Source organism: Chiloscyllium plagiosum, unplaced genomic scaffold (genome assembly GCF_037043375.1).
Source record: "Chiloscyllium plagiosum isolate Xiang-an unplaced genomic scaffold, Cpla_swu_hap1 HiC_scaffold_5, whole genome shotgun sequence".
In the NCBI taxonomy this organism is placed as follows: domain Eukaryota; kingdom Metazoa; phylum Chordata; class Chondrichthyes; order Orectolobiformes; family Hemiscylliidae; genus Chiloscyllium; species Chiloscyllium plagiosum.
In genome coordinates, this window is record NW_028270143.1 from 67,840,742 (window position 1) to 67,868,662 (window position 27,921).

General features: G+C 43.9%; 1 protein-coding gene across 3 annotated transcripts in view; it reads right to left on the bottom strand.

Annotated features, from left to right (window-relative positions):
• The window catches only part of LOC122547144 (serine/threonine-protein phosphatase 6 regulatory ankyrin repeat subunit A-like), a 213,753-nt gene extending 190,968 nt beyond the window's left edge, over nucleotides 1–22,785 (bottom strand). For all 3 annotated transcript variants that reach the window (XM_087987263.1, XM_087987262.1, XM_087987261.1), the window contains exon 1: nucleotides 22,617–22,785. In XM_087987263.1, the coding sequence (XP_087843389.1) occupies nucleotides 22,617–22,643 (27 nt within the window). In that variant the 5' untranslated portion in view covers nucleotides 22,644–22,785. The remainder of the gene's footprint in view (nucleotides 1–22,616) is intronic.
• Nucleotides 22,786–27,921: the final 5,136 nt, after the last annotated feature.

Sequence of the window (27,921 nt, forward strand, 5' to 3'; positions counted from 1 at the left end):
TAGAAAAAAACCATTAACGCAGATCAGAATGTGCTAGACTGTTTCGCGCGCAAGAGGAGATCACGTGGAGACTGTTTCACAGGCAAGAGGAGGTCACATGGGGTTAGACATCCGGGAACCCGAGAAGGCAGAGAATGGAGTCAGATCAACACCCAATCAGAAGACAATCCCACCTCAGTGATTGGATGATGTTCTGTACTACATAAAAGACTGGGTCAGGGACAGGAATGCGTCGGACTTCGCGAACTGACACACTTTGCTATTTGTCAGGGACGGGAAGACCTAGACCCAGAGCTCTGAATACTTTATCCACTTACTGCTAAAATAAACTAAGAGTTTGAGACCGAATATCTTCTCCTATTGCTTCATTGAAAGAACACACAGGACTCGGCTCACACATAGAGGAGAGTAAGCTGGTAGATTGAGCCAAAGTCCAACAGTTTGCAGATGACACCAAAATTGGAGGTGTAGTCAACTGCAAAAAAAGGTTCCCTGAGAGTTCAACAGGATCTTGATCAGATGGGCCAACAGGTTGGAGTTTAATTTAGATGGAGTTTAATTTAGATAAATGGGAGGTGCTGCATTTTGGAAAGGCACATCAGAGCAGGACTTATACACTTAATTGTAAGGTTCTAGGGAGTATTGCTGAACAAAGAGACCTTGGAGTGCAGGTTCATTGTTCCTTTAGAGTCTCAGGTAGTTGGGTTGTGAAGAAGACATTTAGTATGCTTTCCTTTATTGGTCAGAGCATTGAGTGTAGAAGTCTGGGAGGTCACGTTGCAGCTGTACAGGACATTGTCTAGGTCACTTTGGGAATATTGTGTGCAATTCTGGTCTCCCTGCTATAGGAAGGATATTGTGAAACTTGAAAGGGTTTCGAAAAGATTTACAAGGATGTTACCAGGGTTGGAGGATTTGACCTATGAGGAGAGGCTAAATAGTCTGGGGCTGTTTTCCCTGGAGTATTGGAGGGTGAGGGTTGACCTTATAGAGGTTTATAAAATCATGAGGGGCATGGATACGGTAAATAGACAAGGTCTTTTCCCTGCGGTGGGAGAGTCCAGAACCAGTGGATATAGGTTTAGGGTGAGAAGGGAAAGATTTAAAAGGGACCTAAGGGGCAAACTTTTTCATGCAGAGGGTGGTACATGTTTGGAATGAGCTGCCAGGCGAAGTGGTGAAGGCTGGAACAATTACAACATTTAAAAGACATCTGGATGGTTTTTTGAAGAGGAAGGACTTTGAAGGGTATCGGCCAAATGCTGGCAAATTGGACTGGATTAATTTAGGATATCTGGTCGGCATGGATGGGTGGACCGAAAGGTCTGTTCTGTGCTGTACATCTCTCTCTGACTCTCCAGCATCCACAGTCCTCACTTCTTCACCAGAACAGCAGCAAATCTGAGCAATAGCTGAACACTGTAGCTCAGGAATTAAACAGAATAAGAGAGCCTCCAGTGAAATCAACAATAACTAAAACAACTGCAAACCAGCTGATAATGATGTCAAAATCAACTGATTGGTGAGTAGCTGGTCAAGTCTTTCTGGTTAATAAACTATGAAGCAAGATATGGCCGAGCGTTTCAGCCCTGTGGAATGCACTTGAATGCATCTAGAAAGTCCTGAATGACTATACATTTAAGAAATGTTGCCAGTAAGAACAATATGAGCTTTGGATTTCAAAGCTTGGGCTGGCAAGTTGAGTCCCCGCTGTGCATTTGCAAACTCAGAAGTCACTCAATACCAGATTACAGTCAAATAGGTTTATTTGAAATCAAAAGCTTTTGGAGCTTTTGTTGCGAGTTATCCTAAAGTCACATCTTTTGTTGTGTGACTTCTGACTTTTTCCATCCCTGTCCAACACCACATCATGACACGCATTTGCAAGGTTGAGAGTTTTGTGGATTTCATGCTTCTGGATAGAATCACTTCACACATTAATAAAGTGCAGGTAGAGAGGGAATGAATGACCACCAAGCAATAAAGGAAGATCTGGCAGGAGCTCCTGGATTACATCTTACACTGCAGCAGGTATTCTGATCTGAACACTGGTGAAGGTGACAGTTCCTCCAATCAGTACGGACAGGCCAGGTCCGCAGCACTACTTCCAGCTACATAGAAGTTGGAGGAGTAAAAGACGTGATATGGAATTTGAATCCTCAATTCCACTTTTCTGCCTTTTCTCCATAACTGTGGAGTCCCCTATTGTCTCAGTTTGGAATATACATAATGACCAACCCCTAAACGCCCTCTGTGGTAAAGAATTCCCCAAGTTAATAACCCTCAGAAAAAAAACATTCTTCCTCAATTGTCTTATATGTATATGCCCTTATTCTAAGATTATGCCCTCTGGACCTAGACTCTCCCAGAAGGGAAACAAACTTTCAACATCTACTGTGTCATATCCTCTAAGAATCTTTTGTATTTCAATAAGATCACCTGTCAATTTTCTATATTTCAATGAGTATGGACCAATCTATTCAACCTCTCCTCATAAGACAGTTCCTCGATACCTTGCATCAGACTAGTGAATCTTCTCGGACTCACTGCAATGCTGTATTTCTTGTACATGAAGCAACTATCATGCAGAAATGCAAGGTGAACCAGCACTAAAGAACAGTTTGCAGTGATTTATAGGACTTGACAACAAAACCACATGCGATGATTAATGTGGCCAGTAGGAGGAACATTTCAAATCAAAACATTGATACATTCATCATAGAGAAAGTGACTTTAGGATAACTCACAACCTATGTACAGTATATCCCTTTGCAGACTTTATATCTTTCTCACAACTTGATTTTACTTTTATATTTGTATTTGGCAACAAGATCATCTGTCTCTTGATTCAAGTCATTCATATACATTGGAAATAGTTAAGCCCCAGTACTGATTCTTGTCATTTTGATACAACAAAAAGATGATTGAGCAATACAGCTAGTAAATGGTCAGCACGTATGAAGATTGTAAATGGGAGCTATTTAGAAATAAAAATAGATCCATAACAGCGGTTAACATAAAGAATTTTCATATCCAACACAAGATTAAGATGAAATTCCAAAAATGTACTGTATTAGTTACAGCAAAGAAATACATTCAGTAAACAGCGCAGGACAGCCATTGAGAACTTTACACCTCACTGATCAAAAGCTGAAGGCTTAGCAGCAACCAGCAATGCACTGTGTGCAGTGAACTCGATAGTTCACAAAGCATGGCAGACCAAAAGGGTAATTTAGGAAGGCAGTACAAACCGTGGTGGGTTACTTTTAGAGAAATATGGTAGGTAGCGAATAATTCTTCTCAGTAAATCTGTGATTTTATTAGATAAAATTCTCAGATACGTATCATAAGAAACTTAACTTAACAGAGTAATATTTCAATAATACTCAATGACAATAGGAAAAAGATCTTCAAAAAAAAATCAACTTGGAACCATTTAGTTTCCACTAAACTTGAATTCAGGCCTACAGATTTATCATTGCTCCTAAACATGCTTTTACTCTCCATTTACTTCCCTCTCATTACCAACATTCATTCCATCTCAAGTGAAATTACCATATACAGATGAAAAGCAGGCATCACTTCCACACCAGACTACTTGATTTATTTTCAATTGCAGAGGCAAGCACCTCAGCAGTAATATATATAGAAAAGTAAAGATGCAGTAATGCTGTTTTTCATTTTCTTCCTTATCAGCTTCCAAACCAGTTACGAAGGGTCTCAGGACCCAAAAATTAACTTTGCTTTCTCTCCACTGATGCTGCTAAATCTGCTGAATTTTCCCAGCAGTTTCGATCTTTGTTTCTGATTTCCAGCATTCACGGTTCTTTGGGGTTTTTTTTTAAATTCAGTTACTTTAAAATTGTGCTTGCTTACAGTTAACTTGGTTTAAACTGTTGAATCATTTGGAATTCTACCTCTGAATCATATAGTGTGGTTGGGGAAAAAATAAACTTCTCACCTGTAATTAGCAAAACAAGATGTTAGATTATCTTGTAGTTTTCTTTTTCAATACATTAAGTACACGTTTAACATTGACTTATTTAATAATGTTTTGTTTAACATTGTTAACTGTCACTGTAAATATTTAGTACAGTCAGTTTAATTTAAACGTTATTTGCCACAAATGTCCTTTTCTGAGGCCTGCATAGTTACATGACCTTGCTCCAATTCTTCCACTCTCTCCCACACTCACTTCTTCCCTTGCCCTAGGGTCCACTGTTCTGATCTTGATTGCTGCTATTGCTCCAGGTTTCACATGGTTGGAACTCACAAGACACTGGTTTCCATTTAATACAAGCTGGTCAATGCAAGTAGTCTCTTCACATTAAAATATAGACAGATCTCAGCAGATACCTGAACCAACCAACTCCTGCCACTAAATGAAGGATGGTCAATCGAAATTGAAGTACTGCATGGTGAGTTTCTTTTAAATGCACCTCAATATTTAAGTAATACATTTTAGTTTGTAAGTTATTACAGTTGGGAATTAGCAGTGCTGCACACATACAATACAAAGAAGAACCCTGATTATCTGGCATTCAATTACCCGAATATCGGATTAACTGAAAGGAAATATTCCCTGCCCATGTCCTTCAGATAATCGAGGTTCCTCTGTAACTGTTTAACTTGTACATTTATCACTTGGAAGAAACAATGTCCAAAGGAACCAATTGCAGTCTTTAACATTAAGTGAATCAAAGTTGTTTAACCTTTAAGTCACAATTTTCAGGAACATGACCACAACTTTAATTGAGGACTAGTTGTAAAAGATACCATGGCACTATTTTAAACAGAAGTGGCATTTCCACTGTCCTGGTCAATATGGAGCCCTTGGTCAGCATCATGAAGTTATATCATCTGGTCATTATCACATCATTGCTTAGGGGAGTTTGCTTTACAAAAAAATTATTGCTGCACTTTCTACAGCAACTAGACTTCAAAAACGTACCAAATTGGCTGTAAGAAACTTTGGAACAACCTGAATTCATGAAAGATATTGCATAAATGCAAACTTTTAAAAAATACAGTTCAGGCTGGCCTCAGATATTACCATTAAAGCCTGCTATACTCCTGCAACCAGCACCTTGACCTTTTATATTATAAGCAAGGCAAAAATTTCTGGCTCATTTAATCCAAGCAGCATGTAAACCATTTATATTAAAATAGCTTCCACTCTGCACACACACAACTGCTCAGAGTCGTAAAATAGGTGAAATTTGATGCCATCTGCAAACGTATTCGCCATATATTAGAACAGTGAAATCTCCCTTTCCACTCTCCCGTCTTTACCACAAAAGACAGTTAAATACAGTGAAGAATAAAGGAAATATTCTTGTGTCAGTATTTGAAACTTCATAAGTTCCTCCATCTATTATGAATTCTCAGCACACATACTAATTGTAGGACTTGCTTGAGATTTGTTTCACAGCACCCATTACAAATCACATTTTTGCACCATAAAAGAAAACTGATGACAGTTACTTGATTTAAAATACAAAATAATGAAGATTCAAAGTTGGGTGATCACTGAACTTGAATTTTTCAGCACTTTTTCTTATATTACAACATACAAGCCAAACTCATTCATTTATATATTCCTAAAACCAAAACATCCAAAACGCAACCCAAACAGACTTATATTTAGTGTAGAACTGACACCTCAAGCACTATGGTTGCAATCAGAGGCATTACTCATGTTGGCTCAAAAATACAAACATGGATTTACAAAAAATATTGTTCCTTCCCTAAAGAGCGGCATGGTAGCTCAATGGTTCGCACTGCTGCCTCACAGCACCAGGGACCCAGGTTCAATTCCAGTCTCGGGCAACTGTCTGTGTGGAGTTTGCACATTCTCCCCATGTCTGCATGAGTTTCCTCCGGTTTCCTCCCACAATCTAAAGATGTGCAGGTCAGGTGAATTAGCTGTGCTAAATTGGCCATAGTGTTAGGTTCATTAGTCAGGGGTAAATATAGGGTAGGGGAATGGGTCTGGGGGTGGTTATCAGTGTGGACTTGTTGGGCGAAAGGGCCTGTTTCCATGCTGTAGGGAATCTAATCTCTCTTACAATTTATTTTAAACCAACCTCCTCCACACTAAGGCTCTGCTCACTCAACACGGAATGGAATTTCCTCTTAAAACAGGTCAGCCCTGAGAGAATTTGACAGGGTGAATGTTACAAGGATTCTTTCCTTACGTAAGGAGCTAGAACAAGGGAAGCCAGTTTAAAAATAAGGAGGCGTCCAGTAAAAACAATGAGAAATTCTCTTCCTCAGAATAATTGTGGGATTCTCTTTCAGAACAGTGTAGGTAGGGCCACTGAAATTTGAAGTTAAACTAAATCCCTTATCAACTTAAGAGTCTTAGGGTATAGGAGTACATAGGAAAGTAGGGTTGAAGCCATAAATCAAATGAGACATGATCTTATCAAATGGTGAAAAGCATAAAAGGCTGAATAGCCTGTCCCTGCATCTATTCTTAAGCTATTGTTTTTTTTTCAAGGAGTGGGGTGGGTGGGGGAGGGGCAAGATAATGGTGGCTGCTGGTACCAGGTCAGGATCCCATTTGTTTCAGCTACCTTTGCACTGCTTGATCCCATTTTCAGGATCTACTTCGCACTCAGATTTGAGATTTCTCTCATTACTGAAAGAATGCATATACCAAGAGTTGCCCTGTCATGGCTTGTTGCAGACGAAGGTTCTCAGCAAAGACAGGTCACATCGCTCATAGGCATGGGGGATGGAGTGACATACCTGGTGACAGTATTATGTATCACAGTCATTTTGGCAATACCTCTCATTCATGTTCAACCATTTTCACCACTCACAAAATGTCATGATTTTGGCCCCTTCACACACCAGTTCTAATTCATTTCCATTGTCTCTGCAGATGCCTCAAGGCTAACAGAAGAGGCAGCCAAAGATTTCTTAACAGAAGGATCAGCTTTGAGCTTGTACCATCACAGGACTCCTCTGCACTCTCTACATTTGCGCATCAGGACAGAACCTGGCAAAGAGAGAAGTAACATGGATGCTGTTATGATCCCAGCTGATGGTAATGCTGGACAGGTCAGGTCCCAGAACTAAATCTGGCTTGATAGATTCTACAAGTTGAAACTTGTTCTCAACACTATCCACGAGACACCCAATCCCACTTCTATATCACTGACGAATAATGAAGGACCTTCAAAGAATTTTTTCAAAGTGCTCAGCAAAAGTATATTCCAGTGAGAAGGAAGGATTGTAAGAGGAGAGGCAATCTGCCATAAGTGTCTAAGGAAATGAGGCAGGCTATCAAAGTGAAAGAGAAGGCATACAAAATGGCCAAAAATAGCAGGAATCTAGAAGATTGGGTAAACTTTAAAGGTCAACAGAAAGCCACAAAAAGAGCCATAAAGAAAAATAAGATAGAGTATGAGAAAAAACTAGCACGGAATATAAAGACAGATAGTCAAAGTTTCTATAAAAATATAAAATGAAGATCAGTGGCTAAATTAAATGTTGGTCCTTTAGAGGATGAGAAGGGGCAGATATGGAATAGGATGAAATGGCTGAGGCATTGAACAGGTACTTAGCATCGGTCTTCACAGTGGAGAATACTAATAACATGCCAGTAAGTAACAAAGAGATGAAGGTAGGTGAGGACCTGGAAACAATTACTATTATGGAAGAATTAGTGTTGGGCAAGCTAATGGAGCTAAGGATAGACAAGTTTCCTGGCCCTGGTGGAAGGGATCCCAGGGTACTAAAAGAGATGGTGGGAGAAATAGCAAGTGCACTGGTGGTAATTTTCCAAAATTCGCTGAATTTTGGGGCAGTACCAGCAGACTGGAAAACAGCAAATGTTACGCCACTGTTTAAAAAGGGAAGTAAACAAAGGATAGGGAATTATAGGCCAGTGAGCTTAACCCCTGTGTTGGGGAAGATGCTTGAGTCTATTATCAAGAAAGAAATAGCGGGACATCTCAAAAGAAACTGTCCCATTGTACAGACGCAGCATGGGCGCATTAAGGGCAGGTCATACTTCACAAATCTTTTTGAATTCTATGAAGGCATTTTAAGGAAGGTGGACAATGGAGACCCAGAAGATATGTGTACCTAGATTTCCAAAAGGCCACACATGAGGCTGTTTCATAAGAATGCATGGTGTTAGGAGTAGAGTATTAGTGTAGATAGAGGATTGGTTGACTGACAGGAAGCAAAGAGTGGGGATAAAGGAGTGTTATTCTGGCTGGCATTCAGTGACTAGTGGTGTGCCTCAGGTATCGGTGTTGAGACCACAATTATTTACAATTTATATAGATGATCTGGAGTTGGGGACCACCTGTACGGTATCAAAATTTGCAGATGACACTAAGGCAAGTGGCATGGCAAAGTGTGCAGAGGTCTGTGAAACTTTGCAGAGGAACATAGATACATTGAGTGAGTGGGCAAAGGTCTGGCAGATAGAATACAATATTAATAAATGTGAAGTCATACATTTTGGTAACAGTAACAGCAAAATAGATTATTACTTGAATGGCTAAAAGTTACAGCATGCTGATTTGCAGAGGGACCTGGGTGTCCTTATGCATGAATCGCAGAAAGTTGGTCTACAGATACAAGTGATTAGGAAAGCAAATGGAATTTTGTCCTTCATTGCTAAAGGCGTTGAGTTTATAAGCAGAGAGGTTATGTTACAGCCATACAAGGTGGTAGTGAGGTCACACCTGGAGTACTACTTGCAGATTTGGTCTCCTTACTTAAGAAAGGATGGACTGGCAGTGGAGGGGGTGCAGAGGAGGTTCACGAGGTTCATTCCGGAGGTGAGATGGTTGGTTGATGAGGAGAGGCTAAGTAGATTGGGATAATATTCATTGGAATTTAGAAGATTGAGGGGGATCTTACAGAAACATATAAAATCATGAAGAGAATTGATAAAATAGAAATAGATAGGATGTTTCAACTGGTAGGTGAGATTAGGACAAGAGGGCATGGCCTCAAGATTAGAGGAAACAGGTTTACAACTGAACTGAGTAGGAACTTCTTCACCCAGTGGGGTGTTAATCTATGGAAATCCTTGCCCAGGGAAGTAGTTGACACAACTGCAGTAATCATTTTTAAAGCTAAGGTAGATACTTTTTGAAAAATAAAAGAATTAAGGGATATGGTGAAATCGCAGGTAAATGGAGCTGAGTCCATGAAAAGATTAGCCATGATTATATTGAATGGTGGAGCAGGCTCGAAGGGGTGGATGGCCTACTCCTGCCCCTAGTTCTTATGTTCTTACATCTTAACTGATCTTCCCTAGTTCTCTTTCTTAGTTGCGGAGACAACTTTACGATTTCTTATAGTTTGCTGGCATGAACCTCTCTTAATTCTGATAATCTAAACTTTCTCTGTACCAAAAACTTGAAATTTTATTCAAATTTTTCTCATTTGGAAGCTCCGGACTGGAAATCACTTGAGGTAACTAGTTGCCCTGAAATGATTTGAGGACAAACTAACCTACTGTCTAACCTGTACACTAGGTTCTTCTGGACTAAAACTTCAGAACACTCAAAACGAAACTAATGGCTTTAATAAGTTTACTGTGTCCATCATTTGCCCAGATGGATAAACAATTTATCCAATAAAACTACACGAGTTCTGCTAGGCACTCAACTGCAGTCAACATCTTACAAACTGATGTATTTAGGTCATAATTCTGATTCGAGTTTCACACCTTTAAAAAACAGACATATCAGAACTGACTTAAGACCATAAGACCTTTGAAGAATAGGAGCAGAAGTTAAGCCATTCGGCTCATCAAGTCTGCTCCACCATTCAATCATGGCTGATAAGTTTCTCAGCTCTATTCTCCCACTTTCTCCCTGTAACCTTTGATCTGCTTGACAACCAAGAAACTATCTATCCCCATCTTAAATACACTCAATGACTTGGCCTTCACAGTCTTCTATGGCAATGAATTCCATAGATTCATCACTCTGTGGCTGAAGAAGTTTCTCCTTATTTCTGTCCTAAAGGTCTTCCCTTTCCTCTATCCATCTGCCTCTAACATGAAATACATCTTTCATGACGTTATTTGTGTACCAAATTGTGAAACCCTTCATTACAGCAGGTTTACAAAAGGAATTGGAGGCAAAGTAACCCAGGACTCTGGAGGTGGGTCATGTAGAAGAGCACCCCACTCTAGTGAGAAAACCAAAATCACAACCAATACATTTTTCTATGTTTGCCCTTGTGGTCACGTGAGCAATCGCTATACCACTCCATTGCATCAGTAACAGAAATTCTTACACAAGTCATTACATGGGTTCTGAGAGTAAGTTTAATCTCCAGGAAGCTACCTACTCTCTTTCTAGAGGCAGGAATACCTGTGGAAGATGTGACTGGTACAGAAGGAAGAAGTGAATCATCACCGCAGTTTCTAGGATACATTGCAGACACAGATAATAAACGCCCAGCAGACATTTATAAAATGAATTTCAAGGGAGTGGAATCCCTTCTCAAAGACAAATAATCTAGGCTGACCTGAGGAAGCCTCAATCCTTTTTTGATTTGTTAATGGGATGAGAGCATCACCAACATTTACTGTGCATCCTTACTTGCCCTCAAGGTGGTTGTGCAATCTAGGACTCCCCATACCAATAGAATCCAGACAGTAAAGCAAGTCTGACACCTCTGTCTGAATGGCCTCTTCAAAATGGACATAAATGGCAGTCTTGACAAGCCAGGTCCCAGTCACCCAGGAGGTGCGCTTGCATGCAGCAGACTGCATCAACAACAGATCCCTGAAAGTAATTGGATGAAAAGAAAACAGGACTGCAGTGACCTCCACAGTTTACTGGCAATGGAATAACAAATATTGCATAATCAACAGGGCTGATGCTATATTAAAGATTTTGTGGTCACTAAGACCAAAAAACAAATAAATTAATACTAGTGACGAAGATTGAAAAATCTATAAGTAAAACATCACAATTCATTTAACGGTTATTTAAAATGAAAAACGGATGCAAAAAATTTGGAAAAAGTGCTGCTTTTCATCATTTATATAAGTGATTTGGGTGTGAGCATAGGAGGTATAGTAAGTTTGCAGATGACACCAAAATTGGAGGTGGAGTGGACAGCGAAGAAGGTTACCTCAGAGTACAATGGGATCTTAATCAGATGGATCAATGGGCTGAGGAGTGGCAGATGGGAGTTTAATTGAGATAAATGCGAGATGCTGCATTTTGGAAAGGCAAATCAGGGTAGGAATTATGCACTTAATGGTGAGGTCCTGGGACGTGTTGCTGAACAAAGAGACCTTGGAGTGCAAGTTCATAGCTCCTTGAAAGAGGAATTGCAGGTAGATAGGATAGAGAAGATGACATTTGGTATGCTTTCCTTTATTGGTCAGAGGACTGAGTACAGGAGTTGGGAAGTCATTGCAGCTGTACAGGACATTGGTTAGGAAGAGTGTGTGCAATTCTGGTCTCCCTCCTATGGAAAAGATGTTGTGAAATTTGAAAGGGTTCAGAAAAGATTTACAAGGATGTTGCCAGGGTTGACATATAGGGAGACGCTGATTAGGCTGGAGCGTCAGAGGCGGACGGGTGACCTTGTAGAGCTTGATAAAATTATGAGGGGCATTGATTGGGTAAATAGACAAGATCTTTTCCCTGGATGGGGGAGTCCAGAACTACATGGCATAAGTTTAGGGTGAGAGGGGAAAGATTTAAAAGGGATGTAAAGGGCAACATTTTCACGCAGAGGATGATGCATCTATGGAATGAGCTGCTGGAGGAAGTTGTGGAGGCCAGTACAATTATATTGTTTCAAAGGCATCTGGATGGGTATATGAAGAGGAAGGGTTTAGAAGGATACATGCTGTCAAGTGCTGGCAAATGGAATTAGATTAATTTAGGGCATCTGGTCAGCATGACGAGTTGGACTGAAGGGTCTGTTTCTGTGCTGTACATCACTGTGACTGTATGACTCTAAACACTTGACCAGTAAATGAATAAATTGATAAATAAATGAATCTCAAATGTGATCTTACATTACAGTAACTTTCAAAATAAACTATAATTGAAACTGGACCATTCTTATGATCCCTCTGTTCTATGAATAATCTGGTTATCCCCATGTTCCGGAATAAAAAGGGCTTGTTCATCTCAAAGGCACTGATTCACAATGCCATGCAAATTACTTTGTGGTAGCACAAAAAGTCATTCTTCTTCTTGTAGCAGCATAGATGTTACCAGGCCATTTTACGATTATGAGCCCGAGGGGCATACTGTCTCAGTATCACAAAGTCAGAGACGTACAGCACGGAAACAGATCCTTCAGTCCAACTGGTCAATGCTGACTACATATTCGAAACTGAGCTGAAAATGTGTTGCTGGAAAAGCGCAGCAGGTCAGGCAGCATCCAGGGAACAGGAGAATCGACGTTTCGGGCATAAGCCCTTCTTCAGGAATGAGGAAAGTTTGCCCAGCAGGCTAAGATAAAAGGTAGGGAGGAGCGTCGGAAATGTGATAGGTGGAAAGAGGTCAAGGTGAGGGTGATAGGTCAGACTGGGGTGGGGGCGGAGAGGTCGGGAAGAAGATTGCAGGTTAGGAAGGCGGTGCTGAATTCGATGGATTAGACTGAGACAAGGTGGGAGGAGGGGAAATGAGGAAACTGGTGAAATCCGAGTTCATCCCTTGTGGTTGGAGGGTTCCTAGGCGGAAGATGAGGCGCTCTTCCTCCAACCGTCGTTTTGTTGTGGTCTGGCGATGGAGGAGTCCAAAGACCTGCATATCCTTGGTGGAGTGGGAGGGGGAATTGAAATGTTGAGCCACAGGGTGGTTGGGTTGGTTGGTCCGGGTGTCCCAGAGGTGTTCTCTGAAACGCTCCGCAAGTAGCCGGCCTGTCTCCCCAATATAGAGGAGGCCACATCGGGTGCAGAGGATGCAATAGATGATATGTGTGGAGGTGCAGGTGAATCTGTGGCGGATATGGAAGTTGCATATCCGCCACAGATTCACCTGCACCTCCACACACATCATCTATTGCATCCTCTGCACCCGATGTGGCCTCCTCTATATTGGGGAGACAGGCCGGCTACTTGCGGAGCGTTTCAGAGAACACCTCTGGGACACCTGGACCAACCAACCCAACCACCCTGTGGTTCAACATTTCAATTCCCCCTCCCACTCCACCAAGGATATGCAGGAGTCTTTGGACTCCTCCATCGCCAGACCACAACAAAACGACGGTTGGAGGAAGAGCGCCTCATCTTCCACCTAGGAACCCTCCAACCACAAGGGATGAACTCGGATTTCACCAGTTTCCTCATTTCCCCTCCCCCCACCTTGTCTCAGTCTAATCCATCGAATTCAGCACCGCCTTCCTAACCTGCAATCTTCTTCCCGACCTCTCCGCCCCCACCCCAGTCTGACCTATCACCCTCACCTTGACCTCTTTCCACCTATCACATTTCCGACGCTCCTCCCTACCTTTTATCTTAGCCTGCTGGACAAACTTTCCTCATTCCTGAAGAAGGGCTTATGCCCGAAACGTCGATTCTCCTGTTCCCTGGATGCTGCCTGACCTGCTGCGCTTTTCCAGCAACACATTTTCAGCTCTGATCTCCAGCATCTGCAGACCTCACTTTCTCCTACATATTCTAAACTAACCTCGTCCCATTTGCCAGCATTTCACCCATATCCCTCTATACCCTTCCTATTCATATGCCATCCAAAAACCTTTTAAATGTTATAATTGTACCAGCCTCCACCACTTCCTCTAGCAGCTCATTCCATACCACTCTCTGCATGAATAAGATGCCCCTTAGGTCTCTTTTATATCTTTCCCCTCTCACCATAAACCTACGCCCTCTGGTTCTGGACTCCCCCAACTCAGGGAAAAGACCTTGTCTATTACCTTATCCAAACTACTCATGATTTTATAAACCATTACAAAGTTCCCTCTCAGCCTCCGACGCTTCAGGGAAAACAGCCCAGCCTTATTCAACCTCCTCCTATAGCTCAAATCCTCCAATCCTGGCAACAACCTTGTAAATCTTTTCTGAACCCTTTCTAGTTTCACATCATCATTCCCATTGGATAGAGACCAGAATTGCACACCCTATTCCAAAAGTGGCCGAACCAATGTCCCGTACAGCCACAATATAACCTCCCAACCCCTGTACTCAACACTCTGACCAATAAAGGAAAGCATATCAAACGGCTTCTTCACTATCCTACCTACCTGCAATTCCACTTTCAAGGAGCTATGAACTTGCACTCCAAGGTCTCTTTATTCAGCAACACTCTCCTGGACCTCACCATTAAGTGTATAAGTCCTATCCTGATTTGCCTTTTCAAAATGCAGCATCTCGCATTTATCTAAATTAAACTCCATCTGCCACTCCTCAACCCATTGATCCATCTGATCAAGATCCCGTTGTACTCTGAGGTATCCTGCTTCACTGTCCACTACACCTCCAATTTTGGTGTCATCTGCAAACTTACTCACTATACCTCCTACGTTCACATCCAACATCACTAGATACAGGTCTCCAGTCTCCACCACCCTCTGTCTTCTACCTTCAAGCCAGTTCTGTATCCAAATGGCCAGTTCTTCCTGTATTCCAAGTGATCTAATCTTGGTAACCAGTCTACCACGAGGAACCTTATCAAATGCTGTACTGAAGTTCAGACAGATCTCATTCATGCTCCTCCCTGTAAAATGACTATATAGTTAATGAAGAATCTGATCTTCCAGAGAAGACTGTGACCTCATGTCTCTGTGCGCATGGGTGATCATTCTGTCTCCCTCTCAGGCCCAGAATAAAGATGAAGGAGGTAAAACTATACTGTGTCTCTAAGCGTTTTGCTTCGACTGGGGGCAGGGGGGAAAACAGGACAACATGTTGAAGTGTCAATAGTACAATCCCAATAAGGTGATCATGCCTCTCATTTCTCAGTTCCACCTAACTAATTTCCCAGGACATATTCCCAGGAATATCCTCCCTAAGTACAGCTGTAACAATATCTCTTATCAAAAATGCCAGTCCCCCTCCTCTCTTGACTTCCCCCACTTCTATCCTTACTATAGCAATTGTATCCTAAAACATTAAGCTGCCAGTCCTGTCCATCCCTGAGCCACATCTCTGTAATTGCTATGATATCACAGTCCCATTTTCCTAACCATGCTCTGAGATCATCTGCCTTCCCTGTTAGGCCTCTTGAAATGAAATAAATGCAATTTAATTGATCAGTTCTACCTTGTTCTCTGTGATGTCCCTGCCTACCCTGACTGTTTGAGTCACTCCTTTTCTCAACCGTACCAGTCTCAGACTGATCTCTGTCCTCACTATCTCCCAGGGTCTCCCCACACACCCCCACCCACCTATCTCCCTCCCTCCCTCTTCCCCCCCCCGCCCCCCAACCCTCACCACCTTACTAATTCAAACTCTCCCGAGCAGTTCTAGCAAATCTCCCTACCAATTTATTAGTCCCCTTCCAATTCAGGTGCAATCCATCCATCTTAAACTGGTCACTTCTACCCCAGAAGAGATTCCAATGATCCAAAAATGTGAACCCTTCTCCCCTGCACCAGCTCCTTAGCCAAGTATTCATCTGCTCTATCCTTTATTCCTACCCTCACTAGCTCATAGCACTGGGAGCGATCTGGATATTACTACCTTCAAGGATTCCTTTTTAAATTCCTGCCTAACTTCCTACATTCTTCCTTCAGAATCTTTTTCTTTTCCCTTCCTCTGTCATAGAGATGTACAAGACAGAAGCAGACCCTTCAGTCCAACTCATCCATGCCCAGATATCCCAAACTAATCTACTTCCATCTGCCAGCACCCGGCACAGATCCTTCCAAACTCTTCCTATTCATATACCCATTTAAATGTTGCAATTGCACCAGCCTCCACCACATCCTCTGGCAGCCCAATCCCCACACACCACCCTCTGCATGAAAAAGTTGCCCCTTAGGTCTCTTTTATATCTTTTCCCTCTCACGCTAAACCTATGCCCTCTCATTCTGGACTCCCCCAACCCAGGGAAAAGACCTTGTCTTTTTACCCTATCCAAGCCCCTCATAATTTTATAAACTTCTATAAGGTCACCCCTCAGCCTCCGCTGCTCCAGGGAAAACAGCCCCAGCTTTTCCAAAATGCAGCACCTCACATTTATCTAGATTAAACTCCATCGGCCACTCCTCAGCCCATTGGCTCATCTGATCAAGATCCCATTGTAATCCGAGGTAACCTGCTTTGCTGTCATCTGCAAACTTACTCGTTAATTCCAATGTGTATAATGACCTCCTGCTGGTCCCTCTCACCTTTAGAACATTCTGCAGTCTCTCCAAGATATCCAGGGAGGCAACACACTATTCTGATTTCTCGCTGTCAACCACAAAAGCAACTGTCTGTTCCTCCGACTAGAGAGCCCCCTATCACAATTGATCACTTGGAACTTGATGGACTCCTCATTATGTTAAGGCCAATCTCAGTACCAGAAACTTAGCTGTTCATGCTACACTCCCCTGAGAGTCCATCACCCCCTACATTTTCTCTTAAAATACACAAGCACATCACCCAGAACAAGTCACTGAATGAAGATCAGGACAGGAAATGCAAGCTAATGCTTTTGCTCTTTAGCTCAGTTTGCAGGTCCAAGCTGCTGTGGTATGAGAAAAGAGAAAGCAAAATTCAAAATACAAATCACAACCCTGATCCACAACCGGGAATCTATACCTATCTTCTTAGGTGCTAAACTGTCTAATCAATGGAAGAAAGAACCGAAAATTAATTTAAGTTGCGGACAAGGATTAGTCAATAACATAAAATGATCTTCCCTGCCCTTTCAGCTTCACTCATTTTACCTAGGGTTGCCATGCTGCTACTAAACGCCCTTCTCCATCACCTATCAGCTAGCAATTTTTAAATACAAACATGCAAATTAGGACTAAGATTAGGCCACTTATCAAAGATTCATCTACTTCTGCCTTGAAATATTCAAGGACTCTGGTTCCACCATCTTTGGAGGGAGAGTTCAGAAAACTTAAGATCCTTTGTGAGAAAACAAGTTCTCATTATCCCTATCTTAAGGCAAAGGCAAACCTTGACTTTTAAACAGTAAACTATGAGAAAGTGAGGACTGCAGATGCTGGAGATCAGAGTCGAGAGATGTTGCTGGAAAAGCACAGCAGGTTAGGCAGCATCCAAGGAGAGGCAGAAGCGATGTTTTGGGCATAAGCACTTCATCATTATGCCCGAAGTGTTGATTCTCCTGCTCCTCGGATGCTGCCTGACCTGCTGTGCTTTTCCAGCACCACACACTCGACTTTTCAACAGTGACCCCCTTCTTCTAGTTTCACTCACAGAAGCAATATTCTTTCCACATGCACCCTGTCAAGACCTATCAGGATCTTAATGTTTCATCTGGTTTACCAATGTCCTTTAGGGAAGGAAATCTGCCATCCTGACTTGGTCTGGCCTATATGTGACTCCAAACAACACAGCAATGTGGTTGGCTCTTAACTGTCCTCTGGGCAATTAGGGATAGGCAATAAATGCTGGTGATGTGCTTGTGTATTTTATGAGAAAATGTAGGGGGTGATGGACTCTCAGGGGAATGTAGCATGAACAGCCAAGTTTCTGTTACTGAGGTTGGCCTTAACATAATGAGGGGTCCATCAAGTTCCAAGTGATCAATTGTGATAGGGGGCTCTCTAGTCGGAGGAACAGACAGACGCTTTTGCGGTTGACAGCGAAGATGAATTTTTTTAAAAAATCACTCACTGTTCTAAATACCAATAGATACAATTCTAGCTTGACTGACCTTTCCACAGAAGACCACCAACCCATTTAAAGCATTCCTGGTCCTTCCAATCTTAATGTGTGTCTTATCACTACATCTTTTCATCTGATCTTCGGCTTCAATCTTCTTCCTGGTAGTCCCATCTCAATCATTAGCTTCACCAAATTTTCTCCTTCTCTCAACAAATAACCAACCCACCACAACCTCTTCTCAGCACCTTTCTTCAACACTTCCACATTTTCACAGATCCCTGATGTGCTTGTTCCCTTTTAGGCTTTTTGCAGTAATACATACATCCACTTCAGTATCCCCATCCCCTGAATATCCAATCATTGTTCCTCTCTTCTTGACGTTGCCCATGTTTGTAATGTATATAACAAGGGCAGTCTCACAACTTTCTTGTAGAACCTTTCAGTTTCAATGACGTGCATGCATCACAAAAAACTGAATTTCTTCCAATGATTCAAACTAAAGTTAACCCATTGCCTAATTTCCAAATTTCTGTCTTTTGCAATGTTAATACATACATTCATACCCTTGAGGTAAATTATGGCATCAAAACATTCCGATTAGAAAATGTTATTTTCATCAGCAGTCAACCTGAGCTGAAAAACAAAGGAGCTAATTTCTAATATCTAAGAGCTCATCATCGACTGTATGGCAGATTGCTGAACAGGATGCAATCTCATCATGCAGCAGCTATTGGTAGAATGAGTTCTTCTTTAAAAAAGGCAGAGGTCAAAAGGAAAACAAGAAATATATAGAGTCAGAGTTATACAGCACTAAAACAGACCCTTTCGTCCAACTAGTCCATGCCAATGGAAAGCTTCATCATATCAGGCAGTTTATTGAGGAAGGGATTAAAAAATGTTAATGTTTCAGGTTGGCAATCTATCAAAAACCATTTTAATTATTAATTTTGTTACAGGAGGACCATCCAATTTGCATCAAATTAAGTTTTCAAAAGAATAGTCAAACTTCTGTAGAATTTGAGACAAAAATCAATGATAAACTGAGTCTCAAAATATTCGGGTTGCACAAAAGATTTAAGATGTCTAGCTCAACAGGTCATGATTCAGAAAGTGGATTCTCCCCTACTTGGTTTCTACTGGAGTATCAGGACCATTTGCAGGTAAGAATTCTGAATTCAGGAGGATTGGGTTTCCCCCCAGTTCTTTCTATTGCCATGTGTATCGTTTGCCTAACTCTGGATCCCTCAATCAAGGAGTCAGTGACATATCCATTCAGACAAAGCATTTCTCATTAAAGAGATTACAGCATGGTTTATCAAATACTCAGCAGTCAAAACTGAATCAATAACCAGAATGGTGTGAAACTTGGGAAGACTCCCCCACCTCTCACTCTTACCTAGCCATTTATTAGTGCTAAGAGGTCACAATGAGGTGAACTCTGACAAAGGCAAGAAAAAGATGACAGTCTCTCCAATCAAGTTAAATGTGGAAAGACGTGGCAGAGAAACCATTAGCTGAGCGCTACCCCTCCAACCTGGCAACAATGCATCAAAAGAATCTTCACATCTACTTTAAGCCGATGCCCCTTACCTTAAATCTATATCTCCAGTCATGGACTCCCCCCAGTGAAGTTAGGTGGGGGTTGGGGGTCTTCATTTTCTATGCCCCTCAATCAGCAGAGAATTTTCATCAGTGTACACCTCCTGAGACACTGATATCAGATTAATTAATTGTCTTAGTCTGCAGACACTTGGTTGAAGGTCTCCCCTCCTTCTAGCTGGATCTCTTGTCCAGGCTGTGCCTGGGAGGAATAGGCAGTTAGCACATCTACTGGTGGACGTGGTACTGCTTCTGCCTCTCAGAGGTGCAAGGTGAAGTAACTCAAGTTTCTCCCATTCCATGATCAAGGCTAGCAACAGGGAGGTGAAGTAAAGGTGAGTGAAGTATAGGACAGGTGAATTCTCCCCAAGAAGCTGGCAATCACTTGTCAAGCTCTTTCTCAGAAATGCTTTGAAAGCTCTCTCATTTGGCCATGAAGGTTCACTCGTGGTTCTGAGCCTGTCCAACTCGTGGTTCTGAGTGAGCTGTTGGTACATTAGAAAACTGATGCGGTAGCTGGGAAATTGAACATTGAGTGGTAAGAGTTCTCAATTAGCTTAACTGCCCTAGTAAATTACCACTTTGCCTCAGTCCAACTCTGCAGAAACCCCAAAGAGAGACAGAATTCACACCAGATCTTACTTCCTGAGAAACCTGGTGCCAGGAAAAAGCCACATTGTGTGTGGTGGTCAAAGTAAACTTATTGAAAACTGGATTGAGTTATGTATTGTTTTTAAATAAAAAGACAGATAGCTTAAAACTTAGTTATTACATTAATTTGAAGACTGCACAAGATGGACAAGAGTGAGAGGTATAGTTAGTAAGTTTGCAGATCACACCAAAATTGGAGGTGTAGTGAACAGTGAAGAAGGTTATCTCAGATTATAACAGGATCTTGATCAGGTAGGCCAATGGGCTGAGAAGAGGCAGATAGAGTTTAATTCAGATAAATGTGAGGTGCTGCATTTTGGGAAAGCAAATCTTAGTAGGACTTATACACTTAATAGTAAGGTCCTCGGGAGTGTTGCTGAACAAAGAGACCTTGGAGTGCAGATTCATAGCTCCTTGAAAGTGGAGAGGCAGGTAGACAGGATAGGGAGGAAGGCGTTTGGTATGCTTTCTTTTATTGGTCAGAGTATTGAGTACAGGAGTTGGGAGGTCATGCTGCGGCTGTACAGGACATTGGTTAGGCCACTGTTGGAATACTGCGTGCAATTCTGGTCTCCTTTCTATCGCAAAGATGTTGTGAAACTTGAATGGATTCAGAAAAGATTTACAAGGATGTTGCCAGGGTTGGAGGATTTGAGCTATAGGGAGAGGCTGAACAGGCTGGGGCTGTTTTCCCTGGAGCGTCGGAGGCTGAGGGGTGACCTTATAGAGATTTACAAAATTATGAGGGGCAGATAGGATAAATAGACAAAGTCTTTTCCCTGGGGTCGTGGAGTTCAGAACTAGAGGGCATAGATTTAGCATGAGAGGGGAAAGATATAAAAGAGACCTAAGGGGCAATTTTTCACACAGAGGGTGATACGTGTATGAAATGAGCTGCCAGAGGAAGTGGTGGGGGGCTGGTACAATTGCAACATTTAAAAGATACTTGGATGGATATTTGAATAGGAAGGGTTTGGAGGGATATGGGCCGGATGCTGGCAAGTAGGACTAGATTGGGTTGGGTTGGCATGGACAGGTTGGACCGAAAGGTCTGTTTCCATGTTGTACATCTCTACGACTCTATGAGACTTAGACATCAGCAAAAAAGACATCTCTCAATCACCGTACAGCTATGCATAAAGAACGATGTATTAAATCTCAATTCAAGGGCTGGACTGCATTCACCAATTCCTTCCAAGGATAAACCATCTTCAACACATTTTCCATTGACTTGGAAAAGTAACAAGTATACACTTCCAATTCCTGTAGCAAGACACCACCATATCTTTATAACAGGCCCTAACATATAGGGAAAGGTTACAGAAGTTAGAGCAGTAAGGGAATTTAATGTAATAAAGCTGCAGCATTACACAGCTGAGGATGAAAATGTGAGTTCGTTCCTGTCATTGCACACATTCATCTGTATTGTGACATAAGAGGATTTCACACTGCAGGAATAGCAACACATTTTGGATCATTTTTGCATACTTATGACATATACCAGCCATTAAATGGAACACAGGAGAAAATGAGGACTGCAGATGCTGGAAATCAGAATCAAAACGCGTGGTGCTGGAAAAGCACAGCCGGTCAGGCAGCATCCAAGGAGAGTCAACATTTCCAACATCAGGAATGAAGAGCTTATGCTCGTAACGTCGTCTCTCCTGCTCCTCAGATGCTGCCTGACTAGCTATGCTTTTCCAGCACCACACTTTGACATTAAATGGAATATGATTGGCAAACATTGTCCTTTACCAGTGTGGGAATGCAGCTAAACTAAAACCATAGCAAAGAAGAGGAAAAACACTATTTTTAAATGTGTTTTAAAAAGAACTTAGTGGGTGAACAAGTTATAAATCATTAAAAATGAATATCTTAACCTTCAAAAAACATGGCCTTGAATATAAAACCGGTATTAAGTTGCACTATATACGTATTTATAAATCACCAGTTAGATTGCAATTGAAGCAATCAAGGCCGAGGAGAAGTACGGCACAGATTTGCTGGAATACTACTGAGAGGGGGAAGGACTTCAGAAATGTAAAAATGCTGGGGGTCGTTGTTAGAACACAGAAGGTTAAAGGGAGACTCGTCATTAGCTACTATAAAGAACCAGGCTAATAGGAATGTGATTCCAAAAGCACTGAAACTACAGCAGAGCAGATTCAGAAATTAGGCTGACTTTGTTACCACCATCAACATGTTGGAGAAGTGACTACTGATCGCCACCAACAAAAGGCTCACGACCTCTCCCCGCATGAAAACCTCTGGCCTTATATCGGGGAGGAGGGTAGAGCCAATTCCTGAATCCGCCACCCGCTGCAGGCTCCGGGAGGAAGCAGCCCCGGGCAGCACGTGTGAGGAGGAGGGTAGGGGGTCCCACACCAGGCCCCCGGGGCTCAGCCTGACCGCCCACAGGCTGCGCTGCGTGCCCCAGAACTGAAGCTGAACCCCTAGTGCCAGCGGGAGAGAGGAAGGGGGCGGGGGGAAGGCCATGCCGGCCCGGCCCACTCACTCACTAACCTCCCCCCCGCCCTGCTCAGCTCAGCCCCGCTCCGCTCCGACCCCCACGCTGTGAGACGGGGCTTCTCCGCCTGGCACTTACCTGGTCCCGCAGCTTGAGGAACACCATGGCCCCGCGGCGGCTTGTGCTGAGCTGGCCTCGGCGGTTACCGGACAAACCCCGAGACCGAGGCCGCCCTCGATTTTCCGCAAATGCCGAAAAATCAGAAACGTTAAAAAAAACCCAAACTCACAACATTACCGCCACCCGCACCCCGCAGTAATCTGCACGGCCATTGGCCCCGGCACCACGGGCACCGCAAACAACAACCTCAACCATTGGAGCAGCAGCTCGAGGGACGTCAGCGCTGCCCTTTGACCCTTTCACCTGAGAAACAGCAGAGAGAGGGAGATCAGGTTCGGAGAGCGCGTGAGGTAACAGTCAGCACCATCACACCCCTCATGGTCAGTGTGTGTAGGAATTCGGGCACGGGGATCGGGGGGGGGGGTAGGAAGAAGGCGGGGGGGGGGGTAGGAAGAAGGCGGGGGGGGGGTAGGAAGAAGGCGGGGGGGGGGGTAGGAAGAAGGCGGGGGGGGGGTAGGAAGAAGGCGGGGGGGGGGTAGGAAGAAGGCGGGGGGGGGGTAGGAAGAAGGCGGGGGGGGGGTAGGAAGAAGGCGGGGGGGGGGTAGGAAGAAGGCGGGGGGGGGGTAGGAAGAAGGCGGGGGGGGGGTAGGAAGAAGGCGGGGGGGGGTAGGAAGAAGGGGGGGGGGGTAGGAAGAAGGCGGGGGGGGTAGGAAGAAGGAGAGGGGGAGAGGGGGTAGGAAGAAGGAGAGGGGGAGAGGGGGTAGGAAGGAGGAGAGGGGGAGAGGGGGTAGGAAGGAGGAGAGGGGGAGGGGGGGTAGGAAGGAGGAGAGGGGGAGGGGGGGTAGGAAGGAGGAGAGGGGGGTGGGAAGAAGGTGGGGCAGGGGAGTGGTGTGAGGGGGATGGGAAGAAGGTGGGGCAGGGGAGTGGTGTGAGGGGGATGGGGGAGGGGCAGGGGAGTGGTGTGAGGGGGATGGGGGAGGGGCAGGGGAGTGGTGTGATTGGGGGAGGGGCAGGGCAGTGGTGTGAGGGGGATGGGGGAGGGGCAGGGCAGTGGTGTGAGGGGGAGTGGCAGGGCAGTGGTGTGAGGGGGATGGGGGAGGGGCAGGGTTGTGGTGTGAGGGGGATGGGGGAGGGGCAGGGGTGTGGTGTGAGTGGGATGGGGGAGGGGCAGGGGTGTGGTGTGAGTGGGATTGGGGGAGGGGCAGGGGTGTGGTGAGGTGGATTGGGGAGGGGCAGGGGTGTAGTGAGGTGGATTGGGGAGGGGCAGGGGTGTGGTGTGAGGGGGGATTGGGCAGGGGTGTGGTGTGAGGGGGGATTGGGCAGGGGTGTGGTGTGAGGGGGGATTGGGCAGGGGTGTGGTGTGAGGGGGGATTGGGGAGGGGAGGGGCAGGGGTGTGGTGTGAGGGGGGATTGGGGAGGGGAGGGGCAGGGGTGTGGTGTGAGGGGGGATTGGGGAAGGGAGGGGCAGGGGTGTGGTGTGAGGGGGGATTGGGGAAGGGAGGGGCAGGGGTGTGGTGTGAGGGGGGATTGGGGAAGGGAGGGGCAGGGGTGTGGTGTGAGGGGGGATTGGGGAAGGGAGGGGCAGGGGTGTGGTGTGAGGGGGGATTGGGGAGGGCAGGGGTGTGGTGTGAGGGGGGATTGGGGAGGGCAGGGGTGTGGTGTGAGGGGGGATTGGGGAGGGCAGGGGTGTGGTGTGAGGGGGGATTGGGGAGGGGAGGGGCAGGGGTGTGGTGTGAGGGGGGATTGGGGAGGGGAGGGGCAGGGGTGTGGTGTGAGGGGGGATTGGGGAGGGGAGGGGCAGGGGTGTGGTGTACGTTAGGGGGTTTTCTGTGAGGTGTGGAGGTTAGTGGAGTGGAAGTTGTGTGTTTGGAGAGGGGAGATTGGGTGTGAGGGAAGAAGGAGGTTGTGGGAGGGGCCTTATGGGATGGGGTTTGGGGGTGAAGGAGTGGTGTATGAAGATGGGTGTGAGAGGAGAGGCAATGGAGTGTGGAGATGGGAGAGAGGGAAGGCGACTTCACCAAGGCCATCGGGATGTGCTCCAGCCTTTAACAGCACTGAGCAACCACTGATCTGCTGTTGTGCAGAAATCTTTTCTGGGCTTTAGTCAGCTCCTGCCATCACTTGGCGTGCCTTGAGAAGAATCCTCAAGTGTTTTAAGCTACATCTTCCCTGGTCTCTTCACCTATAGTTGTTTCTTGGTTCTTAACTTGCGTTGGTTCAGGAGATATACTGTTCATACCATCAAGCTTTGCAATACTGCGTGCAATTTTGGTCCCTCAGCTATAGGAAGGATGTTGTGAAATTTGAATGGGTTTTCCGAAAAGATTTACAAGGACGATGCCAGAGTTGAAGGGTTTGATCCATAGGGCGAGGCTGATTAGGCTGGGACTGTTTTTCCTGGAGTGTTGGAGGCTGAGGGATGACCTGAAAGAGGTTTACAAAATCATGAGGGGCATGGATAGGGTGAATAGACAAGATCTTTTCCCTGGGACAGGGATGTTCAAAACTAAAGGGCATTGGTTTAAGATGAGAGGGGAAAGATATAAAAAGGACTTGAGGGGCAACATTTTCGTGCAGAGGATGGTGTGTATATGAAGTGCCAGAGGAAGTGGTAGAGGCTATTACAACATTTAAAAGGAATCTGGTTGGGTATACGAATAGGAAAGTTTCAGAGGGATATAGGCCAAATGGTGGCAAATGGGACTAGATTTATTTAAGATATCTGCTCAGCATAGACGAGTTTCCATACTGTCCGGTTCTATGATACCGGAGGCATGTTATCCTTGGTGCTATATCCGTCAGTTCAAGCAATTATGGTGCAAATATTTTGAACTTTCGAGTGCAGGAGATTGTTGATTAAGACTACGTGTGCAGTGAGGTTTCTAGTCCAAAAAGATTCAACACAATCTTTTAAAACATTTCCTAACCATATCCTTTAGATTTCAAAACTAACGTTGATTTGTTTTTAAAGCCGACTTTTGTGGCCTTGACTTTCCCCAAATCAAAAGGGCTCAGTTCAGTTGAAGGCTAATCTTAAATAGAAAGCGGCTTCACAGCCAAAGTAGTGACACACACAAAACATTTGTTCACTGATATCGTTCCAGCTGCATGGAATATAGTCCAAGTTGTCCTATTCATAAGCCCCGATGACACTGATGTAATCAAAATAAAAAGTGCTATTTTAGAATTGTTAGCGAGAATGATTATTGGCTATAGATCCATTTTTTTTAAATTGCTTGAAACTGACACAATGCTGGAGTTACAGCTGCACAACAGATTTATTAGCTCCAAGCCAATCTAGTTTTAGATAGCTATATTAACTAGCATTTCTATTATAGCTTGAATAAATCTAAATAAATCACTTAAAATAAAAATCAATTCCCTCTCTTGGCCATCTGGAGGACTTGAAAGATTTGGTGACACTTTAAACTTGAAGGAATTTTCTTAGTCTCAGCTTTCACATGCCATCAAAAACAATTATCACATTGTCATTTGTGGGAATTTACTGTGCATAAGATAGTTACTGATTTGACATGTACGACAATGACTGAAACCAAGTCAATTAACTTACATCAAACACTGGGAGTGATTTCTGTCAGGTATAAGATGTTATAATTTATGTTTTCCTCTGTCCATTTTTGTTTTTTATTCACTCATGAGTGTCACTGGCTAGGCCAGCATTTATTGCCAACTACTCGATGCCCTTAGGGACGTGATGGTGAGCTATCTTCATGAACTGCTGCTATTCATATGCTGTAGATAGACCCACAAAGTCATTAGGGAGAGAATTCCAAGATTTTGACCCAATAACATCCAAGGAACAGCAATATATTTTCAAGTCAAGATGGTGACTGGCTTGAGGAGGACTTGTGGGTGATGATTTTCCTATATCCTTTGAGATGGAAGTAGTTGTGAGTTTGGAAAGTACTGTCTTTTAGGAGCCTTGGTGAATTTCTGCAATGAATCTGGTCGATTGTACACGCAGCTACTGCTAAGCATCATTGGTGGAGGAGTGGATGTGATGCCAATCAACTCAATTGTTTGTCTTGGATGGTGTTAAGCTTATTGAGTGTTGTTGGAGCTCCACTCATCCAGCCAAGTGAGAAATATTCCATCATACATTTGTGCCTTGTCGATGGTGGCAACATTTTGGGGAGTCAAGGCGGAGGGGGTTACTCACTGCCAGATTCCTACTCACTGCCAGATTCCTACTCTCTGACGTATCCTTATAGCCACTGTGTTTATATGGCTAGACCAATCGAGTTTCTGATCAATGCTAGCCCCCAGATTGTTGTTAGTGGGGGAGTCAGTGATGGTAATACTCTTGAAAGTCAAGGGATGACTGTTAGATTTTCTGTTATTGGAAATGGTAATTATCTGGCATTTATGTAGCACAAATGTTACTTGCTGCTTGTCAGCCAGTCTGGATATTGCCCAAGTCCTGCTGCATTTGGACACGGACTGTTTCAGTATCAGGAGTCATGAATGGTGCTGAACATGGTGGAGATAAGGTAATTGAAGTAGCAAATAATATCCAGTGAAACTATTCTCCTTTCATCTTTTGATCCTGTTGGCAATGTTGGTCATGGTTGACCACAATGTGTTCCTCTCTCTCCACTGTCATCCAGCTGAGTGAGACCGCTTTCACCTGGTTGCATTCTTATCTGCTCTGTCACCAGCAGTGATATCATCAACAATGGTGTTTCTTTTTCCTGCTCCTGAGACATTACCCCAAGCTCCAAAGCTCTTTCCTGGACTTGATCCGTGTGCCACAAATCCAGAAGGCTGAATTTTGTGTTTCTGTCGGCAAGAATTGAAACCATTAGGAACCTGGTGTAAGTTCATGGTACCTGGCTGAACCTGGTGATGTGATTTAGATTTCCTGTCAGATCTCAAGCAAGACGATGCTCCATAGTTAAACACCAACCAGTCCTGTCTCTGTGAGGATTCTACAGTCAGCCTTTCTGTAAAAACAGCAATTATTTGCAAGCTGTGTAAATACCCAACAGAAGACAGGGTGCGAGCCAATGAGAATCGTCAACTACAACCATCAATTCTTCTGTTGATTGGCAAACCACCTGAAGTTGGCTCTGAAGTCTCAGTAAAGCCAGAGGATTACCCAATGTTCAGGAAGAATAAACTGCAGGACTTCTCCAGCATCTCTCGAGGAGGTGATGGCCTCGTGGTGTTATCGCTGGACTGTTAATTCAGAGACTCAGCAATGTTCTGGGGACTTAGGTTCAAATCCCACCATGGTGACCATGAAACCATTGTTGAGAAATGTCTAATGATTCATTAATGTTCTTTAGGGAAGGAAACTGTC